This window comes from Balaenoptera acutorostrata, chromosome 16, assembly GCF_949987535.1.
Source record: "Balaenoptera acutorostrata chromosome 16, mBalAcu1.1, whole genome shotgun sequence".
Classification (NCBI taxonomy): Eukaryota; Metazoa; Chordata; class Mammalia; order Artiodactyla; family Balaenopteridae; genus Balaenoptera; species Balaenoptera acutorostrata.
In genome coordinates, this window is record NC_080079.1 from 60,207,959 (window position 1) to 60,220,836 (window position 12,878).

Sequence of the window (12,878 nt, forward strand, 5' to 3'; positions counted from 1 at the left end):
TCCCTCCCTTCCTGTTTTCCTTTAAACTGTTTTTTGTGGTTCTACAGTCACAAAGGTCACTCTAGAAAGGGTCATAAGTCAAGGAAATCAAAGTCTTGCTATCGAGACATCAAACATTACCTGCCAGGTCATTTTCCACTTCACCTTTTGACTGTATGTTCTGCTGGTAGCCGGAGACACTAGAATGGCCAATAATATTCTTGGAACAAAAAAGGTGCTTTTCATAGCATTGCCCAGATCAGAGAGAACACTGCTTCCAACATATGTAGACCCTCGCCTCCTTGAATCACTCAGGGCTTATCAAGGCCCTAGAACTATTGTGAAAATTCACTAACAGTTTCTCTTCCTAAAGCCTATCTTTCCCATCATCATCTCTTCCTCTCAAGTCTCACCAACCTGATGAGCTCTGTTGCCAACCCAACCCCGATATCAGTGAGCTCCCCAAGTAAGACCACTACATTTGGGTTTTGAAAACAAGTATGAACAAGGCCCATGACTGCAAAGAAACAGTTTGATGAAGACCCAACACCAACAGAACATGCCCTTCGAGCTGTTCTCCTAAGAGTCTAGGCGGGGAGTTCTCTCTCTTACTCATTCCTACCATGATATGAACAAAGGAACGCTCCCAGTTGGGAAGGATGAAAAATGTGAGCAAGATGAGTGGGCTTTAGCCTATGCAATGTCAGACAGCTGGAAAACTAAGGTATTTGTACCAGTTAGAACAGGCTAGCTTACACTGCATTAAATAACTTCACGTCTTGTAACACAAATTTCTCGTTTACAACCTATATCCAACATAGGTCAGCAAGGGGTTCTGGTCATTTATGGTCAGAACCCAAGACTGATGACCACAGCAAGCAGAAGAGAAAGTGGCAAATTATGCACTGGCTCTTCAAGTTTCTGCCACTGGTTATACCAAAGGGTGCAAAGATGTGCAAACATACCATATACTTAAAGAGGAAATCTTGAATGTTTGTGAGGAACCCCAATGACTACCAGAGAGTGAAATGGCCCTGTGGAGGGCCCCTAAGAGTTGGTTTTTAGCCTCACTAGCACCATGTTTAAGCAATAACCATAGCTCTGCTTACTCAAGACCTATTATGTGCCAGGTAATTTGTTAGGCACTTTACACACAGTTACACACTCAACATTTTTGTAATTAGCCCAAGGCCAGTTAAACAACTGGTGAGTGACAGTCCTAAGATTTCAAGCCAGGGTGGCCTAACCCCAAAGCTTTGGCTCCTCTCATTACACTGCCCATTTTCCCAACTGAGCAGCAAGCTAACAGGCCCAGTTTTGTCCAGCAGTTAGTAATAGGCATAGATATGGTGGTATGTCCCCCCTCGAAGATTTGACAGTGTACCAGTTGTCCACCTCACTGCCTGGCAGGGAGGACAGAGCCACCCTTTCTCTACTGGAGCTGCCCAAACTCCCCAGCCCATCACTGTCATCCTGGACAAAGCCAGAGAAGCAGCAAGCTCCCACCTAAGTAAGTTTCTCCTAAGCAATTCTCCCATCCAGTACATTTATCAGAGTGATGCTAAGTAATATACAACTGCCAATGATTTTTAAAACGTAAGCTTCCTGTTGCCATAGATCAATTAAGCCCTCTCAATTTTATTGCCAGATTGACACAGATGTGCTTATCACCGTGTGCCATGGGAGCTCTGCTCTGCCCACTGTGTTCACAAGCTCAGCAGGCAACCCACCCAACCCACTCAAGGCCCTTGGGGGAGAGAAACGGGCCACCAGAGAGAACACTGCCCTTTCCCAGCTAGGGGAGAAGGAAAATGAAAGCTGGAACAACTCATTACCAAGATCTCTTTGCCTCGATCAAGGAACCAGAGGACTCTCTGTACTGATCACGGAAGTAAAGTAAAATATGAAAACCTCAAAAACGAGTTCAAGTAGGAGTTTGGGACAATGGATATTCAAATACTCCTGGTAGCAGAAATCGGTATAACCTCTCTTTAAGGCAATCTGCCATCTGTATCAAGGCTCTCTGACAATTCCATTTCCAGGAATTTGCCCCAAACAACTAATCAGAGACATTCATCAATGAGTATTACAAGGCAATTTATAATAGAGATATTTATAACAGTAAAAATCTGGAAACAATCTAAATGTCCAACATTAAGAAATAAGAAACCATTAAAAACTGTAATATTTACTGAGATGGGAATATGCTTCCAACACAATGTAAGCAACAGCGTCATTTAAAAAATATTTGGCATTATGAAAGACTCCAAGACAATAAAATGTTAACGATGGTGATTCCTGGGTGGTAAGATTATCAGTGAAAATTTGAGAGAAAGAGGGTTTCTGCCATACCTTTGTGTTTTTCAAGATTTCTAAATTGATCATTGTTGGTTTCATTATTTACAAGACTGTCTTCAAAAAATAAAACCTAAAGTACAATGTCATGCAGATGTAAACACTGGATTCATGATCATTAATGCATCTAAGTTTAAGGGACAAAACTTCACTCCTCTTGGCTGTTACCTAATATGCCCATTAAAGAGGGGATGGCAGGACCCTACACCTGAGAATCATGTCCAGCGAGCTGGTCCCAGTTCATGGTCATTGCAGTTCACCTGGTTTTCATCATAACAGGAAGAATGAGGTCTGGGCTGAGAGAGCAGGTAAGGAATGTTTGAGTCTTTTAAGGGAGCCAGAAATTTTATTTGGACCTTTTGTCTTGCTTCCCTTTCCAACCCGACAGAGAACATACTGGCCAGGGACTTTAATTCCCTCCAGGACAGAGTCATAGAAGCAAGACAGTCTCAACTTCCACGACTTTCTGCATAGTTTACTACTGGACAACCCAACTGAGGTAGAGATGGAGTCACCATAGTTAACGCAGGAGACAAGACCCTAAGGTGTAATGGGAAGAAAAAATAAAAGGTCAGAGCTTATCAACCCATAACCACACTCCCCTCCAGCATGAACAGGTGGCCATAGAGACAATCAGCAGAAACATCACTTTCATGAATGAAATTAACAACGATGATGGGCTATGAATTAATAGACAACAGAGAAGGATGTCCCTATCACAAGTGGTTAACTGAAGCCTGGTGCCTCCGTTTTAACTAACATCTTGGCAAGAAGTAATATAAATCTGGCCACATGAGAAATTCTCATGTTAGTATATGCATGGAATATCTCTGGAGGATGACAAAAATCAACTACCAGTAGTTAGCAGTGCAGATGGGAACCAGGAGGCAAAAGGACTTACGTGTAAAGGAGACTTTCTTTTCACTGGTTGCATGTTTGTTCCTCCTAAAGACTGTGCCATGTGAACGTATTAAATATTTTGAAATGAATAAATAGAACTCCTTGCCTAAAAACAAGCTGTACTCTAAAGCACAAACAGACTGCAGCTGATTTTGTGATTTATGAGATTAGCAAAATTTGTATTAGTGGCTCTCATCCATTTAAGGCAATACCCGGATATGACTCTTCGGATGAGAAAAGGAAGCCTGCACAGATGCTCTATAAAAAGGAGGGGGGTGATTTTTCTGAATATAACAGAGTAAGAAGAATTTTGTGTTTCTGAGGGCAGCTCTGGAAAGAAGATAAGTGACATTGGAAAGCAGAGAAAGTGACTAGGAAAGATGGGCACCTGGTCACATGCAGGAGACCTGATCCTAATGAGAGGAATCGCCAAGGAGAAGGTCTCTAGGGCAAGGGGGTACCCAGAAGATTTCCAGGAACAATGCTAGCCCAATGCGTCTCCTGCTGCATCCAACAATTACCACCCTATCGCCCCCAGCACACTTTGAACTGGCATAATACACAGTAACATTGTGTTGGGCTTCAGAGAGATGAAGGGGGTGTCCCAAGTGGGGCCAGACAGGCTACCAAGAGGGAGAACAGCAGACAGAGCAGAGAGAGTTAGAACAGGGAGCTATGGTGAATCCAGGTGGAGAGCAAATACAGGGTGATATGCTCCCCCAAATTCCATGGAAATAGTAAGGCAGGGCTGGGAAAAAACCTTCTACAGAAGGTGGGATGGGGATTCACAGTATTTCCTTTGGGCATGATGATCCCTGCAGGCTGGTGGGCTAGTGACATCTGTCACATTCCCGTCTATTTGGAAGGTAAGTTTATTATCTTTCTCTTCCCTTCTCCTCCTTCTCTCCCCTCCCCCATTTTTTTAAGAGAAATTAGTTAGGCATCTAAGTCGTCTTTGAATATTTATCCAGCTGAAGGTAGAGACCAGGACCCGAGTAAGCTTGCATCTTCCTCTGGCACCCAAGATAAATAGTGCCACCTCCCTTCACCCCCGAGTTAGGTTAATAAGACCATCAAAGATGAGCCAATCCCAACATAACCATGTCAAGCCAGGGTTACTCTTCTCCACTGTGGTCTGTAATACCTTCTGACTTTATAAGTCCTAATATAAACCCTTCCATTAGACTTCATCCCTGCCCCAACCCAGCTATAACCCACACACTGACCACAACAGGGGTAAGAACAGGTTCCCGACCAGAAGGGATCACTCCTCAAACTCAACACTTACAGAAATCTGTCTCCTCAACAGCAACAAAAATTAATAAAAACCTTAACTCCTCTCCCTCTGAATTTATTCCACCGACCTCCTTCTCACAAAATGTTCCTGCCTCCAGGACCCGTCATTTCCCGTGATAAATCCTTAGATCCAGCCCCTCAGAGCCAAGAGCCCCTTCTCGCCCGCCACCAAGCTCGCTCGGCACACACACACCTCCCAGGATTCCAGCCCCTTCTTTGCCAAAGGGAGGCAGGGCCCGGAGCATGACAAAGACGGCTGTTTCCTCAGAGCTGGCAGCCCAGCCCCGTGCCCTGTGACCGCTGACACGCTCCCTCACAGGGCCCAGCCTCCTCAAACCCACATCCGGGCTCCCAGCAGCAAAGCAGCCACTGCCCGAGCCACAGAGCCCCAAGCCCCCGGAGGCCGGTCACATGGGAAGAACTCCTTCCGATGCCCCGAGGAACCCTTTGCCTGAGTCTGTCCTGGGGAGCTATTTAAGGGGCGCCCGTGTCTCAGGCGCTGTCCAGTCCAGGTTGTGTATTCTGTCCCCAATTTGGGTAGGGACCAAAAACCATCCTTTGTTTCTTTAGAGTCAGCATTTGTTTGGCATCCTCTCATCGCTCTATTACTTTGCAACTTTTCAGTTTCCACATCTCTCCAGAAGCATACAAACCCCTTGGGAGTCAGGGAGAGAAAGCACACAGCGCCCACTCTCTTCCAACACAACTCCCTGGACGCCCCTTCCCTGGAGACCATGCATCTCAGCTGTGAGTTCCTGAGCACCAGCCCAAGAAGCTCTGCTGGCTTAGCTTCAAGTCCCCTCTACCCTCTGGTGCCTTAAAGCCCTGAATTTTGTCCATCTTCCCTGGAATCCATAATTCCCAAGTGTCCCGACTCAGAAGACACTCTGCAGCATGGAAGCAGGAAAGTACAGAAGCCCTGGGCTGGGATTCCAGCTCCTCACCCCTCCTTCCACCTTGAGACAGTTTGTTCCCCTCACAGGACAGCATGGCTCTCACGGGGACACTTAGGAAAAACCTCTGTGTGGAACCACCTCGTTAGGAAAAGCCACCACCCAGATCCCTGCCCATTTGTCCCACTGATACCTGCTTTCCGAGAACCTCCTAGCTCCCTCCCCGAAGCCCCCAAGCCAGTCGCAATTCAAAATCTTTTAGGAAGAAATGAAATAACTGTTTTCTCCATTGGAATAATACAGACGATCACACTTACCTTCTCTGCCAAGTTTGGAACAGTTGTTCAAGTTTCCCTCCCACCTACCCCATGCCAACAGTGTTGGAATTACTTTGAAATACCATCTGGGAGAAATCATCATCACAAATATTTAAAGTTCCAATTCATAAAAAGGCAAAGAAAAAAAAGCACACAAAAACACTCTACCTGGGATTTGGCAAATCTTTGGGCGATGGAGTTATCCAGGAAAGCATTCCTCAACACCCCCAAAACACTTGCTGGTTCTACCTCACTTTCTCCCCAAGAGTATTCTAACTCGTCTGCACGGACATCAGTGAGAAAGGAAAAGAACAAAGTGACACTGACGGCCCTCTCGTGACACATGTGAGACCGAAGATGCTCACGCTCGCTGCTTTTTCATCGGCGCAAAGAGGGGAGCAGAGAACCATGTGAAGCAGAGTCAAACCTTTGGGGTGCGGTTCCACAGGTCTCACACCCCTGTACCCTATGCAGAGCTGGGATGTCTGACTTTTATCTGCAGGCCGTTACCAGGGGGACTGGGCCTCCCAGGCCTGGTCTGCATCTCGTGAAGGTTACATACCTCAGAAGGTTAAAGCTCAGATCAAGCCTCTTTGCAAAATGTCCACAGTCCCTGCCGAGGTGCTCTGGAATCTCTCTGCAGTCCTGGCCTATGTAGGACACCTGGAAATTAAATGGAACAGAAACAATTGTGGCCAACGGAAATCACCCAGCTGCTCACAGCCCTGCGTCACTGATCCGATGATTGCTTCCGCAACTTGAAACACACGCTTCACACACGAGAAGCCCCACGTGTGGCTGTTTTCCTGATCAAATCAGCTTTGGGGGCTTCAGGGACTCTGCCAACAGCTCCCCTTTGTTGGTACACTTAGCACGATGGAGACTAATCCCAGCACAATGGAAACTGGACTGAAATTGGCCTGATTCAGATGTCCCAAAAAAAAACCAACGTCAGAGCACGCTGGTATAATCACAGCAATCAGCCTCTTGCTCAGGGGCCTTCCCAACAGCTGCCCCTCTGGCTCTCCTGCTTCCCCTCTGCTCCCACCCTCCCCCAAATACCCTGTGATGCACATTACCTCATAAAAGACACAGCAGATGCACTTACCAGCATTCAACCTGCAGGGTGCTGGAACAAATAGGGTTGGACAAAAAAACCTCCCCAGACCGCCAATCCCATCCTATTTCCACCGTGTATAAACTGTCCTCCACACTCTGAACGAAGCTGACTCAAGGCGACGGGGCAATGACGGGTGGCCAGAGCTTCCAAGACTCTGTCCTCCAGGGATCCTTTGGCAATCAACCCCACTCTGCTTGCAGAGCTGTTCCCTCAGGCATTCTTTTACTTATTGTATTATTATTATTATTTACCTAGAGTGTGCCCAAACATTAAGAGGCTGAACTGAAATTTGATCCCAAAACTTCTGACTGTGACAAGGTCAGAGGGCTTTCTCACTGCTCCAAGCACTGAGTTTTTGAAACTCACTTTTACAAATAGCACACTGCAGGAAGGACTGGCAACTAATTCCAAAACCAGTAAGACAAACCAGTGACCAGGTGGCCAGTGGGTCACAGTACATGACGCTTTCCCACTAAAGGACCCTACCTTCAATTGCTCGGCAGAAATTCGTGGCTGTAGCCTTGATCCTTTCCCCCTGCAAACCCTCATTCTTCTACACATACAGACAAGGATGTCTTGGAATGAGAGAGAGGTGTCCAGGGGGGTGGGGAAGTTATGATTCCTAATTGAGAACAAGAATACGGTGGCCTTTTCTTGCATCCTCAGGTATTGGGTTAAACTGTATGATTTACTAATATTTCGATCATTGTAGAACTACACAACAGTACTTTCATATGGCTCAAGCTAATACAAGTCACGCTGCACCCTAGCACCCTCAATTTTTCAGGTCATCTCTCAACCCTGTCCTATCCAATGGGACCAATTGTTGATGATACAACAACGCGTATTCACTCTCCTTCAGTAACTTCATTCCTGGAGGAGACAAAGTGGGGATAAGGGACAGAAAAATAGCTGACTCCAATAAAATTATTTTGACTTAGGAAGATACAGGCTAGAAACTAAAGAGCTGTAAGTTAAATATGGTAATCTCTCCCCTTCCTACACGAGACCCATCTTTCTTCAGAACTCCTTGTGTAACAAATTAAGTTCTGCTTCCAAGCAGAGATGGAAGTTATACACTAAGGAGAGACTGGAGAATCTAGGGATGTCAATCACTCAAATGTCCACTCCATCAGCAGCTTCTTCTGTATTATATGTTCACATTGGTCCCCAGGCCCAAGGTGCTCACCTGAAAACCCATCCCTTTCACCCAAAATGCACCACCATCTTGTACACATCAAAATCATTCAAGACCTCTGCTATATATGAAGCAGAGAGGCTGAGCTTTCAATGTAGGAACTGAGTTCTTTCCTCATAGGGTCATCAAGGACTAAATTTAGTAGAGACTCAATCACAACCCCTCATGTTTTATATAGGGAAACTAAGACTCCAGAGGCCTGCCCACTATAATACATCTTTCTTAATGATAGAGCCTGGACCACACCTTGCACCAGGAATAAGGACTTCCAACATGCAGGCCATGGAATTCTTAAATATCCACACGTGGATGTGGATTTTCTTCAACAAAATCCAGTGGTGCATCTATCATCAAGTTTCGGCTTCAAAATGAGTTTTCCTAGCTGAAAGGTCTAGAACTACCTCATGACAGCATGTGGAAGGCCCCAGAAGAGTGTCAGAGCCTGGGGAAAGAGGGATATTTGCTCCCCTTTTTCTTCTGTAGGATTCCACTTCAGAGCAAACAAACACCAAGGACAGCTATCACCATGAAGCATTCGGATCATTCACAACATGTCTAACAAGACTCCCATCAGCTTGCTTTATTCCATGGTCTTAACAGCGCAATATCCCAAGAGAACTAAACAAAGCACAACTTGCTCCTATTCCACAGAGTTGAAGACCAAGTCTCCAAAATTTAGTAAGAAAACCAACTTGATAAGCCATCTGCATTCTTAGACCACCCTCATGGTAAACTGGAAGCTTTTTGAGATGTGAGCTAAGTCAACCATGTTGAAGGGTTCAAATTGGCTGGAAAAGGCTTAAAAGCAGCAAGCAGTCACTGCCAGGCACTGCAACCAACACTCATAATGAGAGGAGAAACTTATTTAAGAAGTGCTCCTGGGGCTTCCCTGGTGGCGCAGTGGTTGAGAGTCTGCCTGCCAATGCAGGGGACACGGGTTCGAGCCCTGGTCTGGGAAGATCCCACATGCCGTGGAGCAGCTGGGCCCGTGAGCCACAATTACTGAGCCTGCACGTCTGGAGCCTGTGCTCCGCAACAGGAGAGGCCGCGATAGTGAGAGGCCCACGCACCGCGATGGAGAGTGGCCCCCGCTTGCCACAACTAGAGAAAGCCCTCGCACAGAAACGAAGACCCAACACAACCATAAATCAAGAAATAAATTTTTTTTAAAATGTATATATAGTTATACAATTTTTTAAAAAGTTAAAAAAAAAAAGAAGAAGAAGAAGTGCTCCTGAGTGGAAGACATTACCTCTCAGGATGTCAGGAAACTTTTTGGAGCATGGGACCACCTAACATAAAACAGGAAGCCAGAAGAGCTAGGTCAAAAATAGTTTGCATCTTCACCAAACAAGAGGAGGGGTACAGAGCTTAATAGATCTTAAAGGGCACAGAAGCAAGAGCCCATCCAAAATGAGAAGTCACTGCATTTAGTCAATTATCTTGATTTTGGGTGAACTGAAGAACAAAGTTTCGTACTTTTAGTTTGCCTACCTTATGTAATATGTACCCCAAGACTTCTACCCTGTGTGGAATTACAACAGAAAAGGACACCATTATCAGGGAAATGAAAACATATCAAGTTCAAGACCCTTACAGAGAGGAACACCAGACAGAAAAACAAGAATGTCTTGGCGGGATACCCACATGTACACACAGCCAGTTCCTCTGAGCAGAAGCTGCAGAAAATTACCAAACTGCAGAACACTGAGGGTTTCTCTTTGCAGTTGGGATGGTCTGGCTCCTGAACTTTTCCGTAGTAGCCAGACTGAGAGGAGATTATTTTAGGATGCCTGCCCCCAACCAGGGGTGAGGGATTCTTAATTTTAAGTTCACAGTACTGGAAGCTCTGTGAGAGTAGAAACAGCTCTGGGCATGAGTTTGGGTCCCTGTGCTGCTGCTTACAAACCGTATTATCTTGGATGGGTCACAATCTCATGGAGTCTGTTCCTCTTTTATAAACTAGTTAAAAACTAACCACCTCCAAAGGTGTTAAGAATAATGTAACTACTAACATTTATTAAAAGCTTACCACCTGGCTCTTAACTAGTCAACCCTGGTTAAACAGCCCCATGAGTCACATATTACCCTGTAATGTAAGTTAAAATTGAGGAATGAGGTAAGTTAACATATTTAAAGTACACAGCCCTGTCCTGGGCACCTAGTGGCCACTGGGTAAATAGTTATTGAATCAGACCAATATCCCTGTGGCAGGGGTTTCTTATTCCAGTGTCTCTCAGGTATGAGATTTCAGTACCCAAATTTCAAGTTTGCATTTATACCTGCAGTTGTATGAATGCCACTACTTTAATTATCCTAAGCTAGTGGAAAAGGAAGATTGAGGCTTTCGTACTGAATATAAATGATGCATTCAAGCCAAAAGAAGACCAAATGGAGTCAGATCCAGGCTAAAAGATTTTACAGAGAAAAGTGGAGGGAGGACCACCTCATCCCCGAGCGTGTGGTGTTACAGGTCTGTGCAACTCCTCAAACCCAGGGCGATGGCCGTCAGCCTACAGCAGCATTGAAAGCAGTGACCGAGTTTCAGCAAAACATCACCCATCTCATTAAAGTGTTTATTTTATGGGTGTTATGGTTTTCATTTTTACACTTAAGCCATCCCTTTATTTGGGGCTTATAAGTCTCTAAATATGAACTTAGAAAAAGTTCTATCTGGTTTTATGTTTGTATACTTAAGCAATAGTGTAATAAAAACAGTAATACTGTGGACTCACGGCAAGTGGGGTTTTTCCCCCCTTTATAAGGATCCCGAGTTTGAGAAGTACCATGTGATACACATTCAAGGTGCTGTATCTTATAATGGCTGCAAGGGGGAGAATGCTAAAAAGACCCTAACCCCAGGGCCACCACTCATATTCACTGATCTAGGAGGTTTAGAATACGGGGCACTAATGAACCAAGGGCATTTTCCCCAACCTGCCTGCTCAGCTCCTCCCCTGGCAGCTCCATCTGTTTAGAACTGTCCCTAAGGACCCAAAATGCCTCACCCACAGGTCAGTGAATGCCCTTGGGCAGTCTGAGATGTGTTAAAATCAAGGGGTGCAAAAAAAAAATCAAGTTTGGGAAACAGGGGAAGAGAAAGGGAAAGGGAGGCACAGGAAGGCGCAGCCCCACTGCCAAGTCTTCCATGAAGCTGGAAGAAGCTACACCCAGAGAATCCTGGGTCTGAAATGCAGAGACCTAGGTTCTGGTGGGTCAGGGACCCCGCCTGGGCAGAGGCCCTCTCCTCCAGCCCTTCCCTTGGCAGCCTTGTTAACTCCCAGAAAGCCCCTTTTCCCTGCCAGCTAAATAAGATGCATCATTTTAACCTCTTTCCCAGGCTGGTACCTCCCTGGCCTGCTCCCTTCTGAACTCTGAGAAGGGGAAACCTTCCCTTAGCCCAAAAGTAACCTCAAAATCTAATTCTGCCTGACACTACCTGCCTTAGGCAATCCAAGGGGAGAGCTTCAACACCTCAGAACCATTTCTCTAGGGTGTGCAGGGAAAGGTGGGAAGGAGGAGGGCTGGCTTAATCAGAGTTTAAAAGGGACACCTGGCTTCTCCAGCAAGTAAAAGGCACCTGGTCTCCACAGTGGCTGAGTTCATCCCTCCAGCAATGACTAAGAACACCTAAGGCTTCACTACAGGGCTGGCAGCAAGTAAAGCTGGGTGTCTATCACCTCGGGTTGAAACTGGAGTGTTGCCATTCCCCATGGACGCCTGTTAAAGAAATCAGGTGCCGAAATAAAACTGGAGAACTGTAGCCTTCCACCCACCTCTGATTAGGGGCCTACGGTCAGAAGCCGAAGCAAGTCTGCAGCAGAACCCCCCAACCCAGCGCCTGCAGGGATGCATCATGATTTTCACTGTCTTTCATAGATTCCTTCCTCCATGGCGTAAGGCGGGGTGGGGGGGGAACCCATAGCTACAATTTATATTCTACACCTGCACTGGTGTACAGACAAATATATTAAAACGTTTCTTTAACCAAGGTTTTTTTTTCTGGTTATGAAAGAATTAAAACTTTTTTGTGGGCCCGGAAAAGTACCGTGGGCTGTGGCTACTACCCACTCGGCCTGACGGAGAGGTCCGCGGGCTGGCCCCTGGTCAGTGGGCGCCGGGGCTGGAGGGGACCCGGGCGACCTGGGCGCCTTCCCCCTCCTCCCACCCAGGAGGTGTGCCAGGCGCAAAACCGAGCCTGTGCTCACCAAACTCGGGTAGGCCTGGGCAGGGACCCACTCCCCACCTGCCGACGCAGCCCCCTGCAGTGAGGCAGGGAGCCCCGTCTAACCTCGGGACGCCGCTCACCCCAGGGCTCCCTCCCCCGACCGACTGTGCCGAGGCGGGGGCGGGGTGGCCCCAGCGGACTTACTTGAGCTCCACTAACCACAAGCCCAGCCATGGCGACGGGGCGGGCGCGCTGTACCGAGTGCGGAGCGCGGAGCAGGAGCGCAGCGGCGGCGGCGGGCAGCTCGGGCCGGCTGTTAGTTCCGCACTGGGTGGTCAGCTGACCCGGCGGAAGCCCGAGGCGCGGGCCGGGCGTCGGAACCTCGGCTCAGCTGTGCGCCCGCCGCCCGCCCTGGGCCGGGCCTCGCGCAGGTGAGCCTTGTTCAGCGCCTCGCGCGCCGCAACAGGTGCCCACAGCGCCTGCGCCCGACTCACTGGCGAGACCGCCGGGCTTCCCCGTGCCCCGCCCCCGGGCGCCCCAGGACCCTACGGCTCAGGGAGGGTCTGGGCAACAGGAATAGCGGCCCCCATCTCATGCCCAGAGCCCTGGCGCGTCGGTAGGGGCGCACTGGGGGATGGGGGAGCAGGGAGGT

The 12,878-nt window shown here is 47.5% G+C and overlaps 1 protein-coding gene across 1 annotated transcript in view; it reads right to left on the bottom strand.

Moving 5' to 3' along the window:
* Positions 1-12,656, bottom strand: part of LRMDA (leucine rich melanocyte differentiation associated) — a 693,055-nt gene extending 680,399 nt beyond the window's left edge. The window contains exons 1-2 of the mRNA XM_057530603.1: positions 12,431-12,656; positions 6,303-6,403 (exon numbers count right to left, since the gene is read on the bottom strand). Coding sequence (XP_057386586.1) covers positions 6,303-6,403; positions 12,431-12,460 — 131 coding nt within the window. The 5' untranslated portion in view covers positions 12,461-12,656. The remainder of the gene's footprint in view (positions 1-6,302; positions 6,404-12,430) is intronic.
* Between the last annotated feature and the right edge of the window lie 222 nt (positions 12,657-12,878).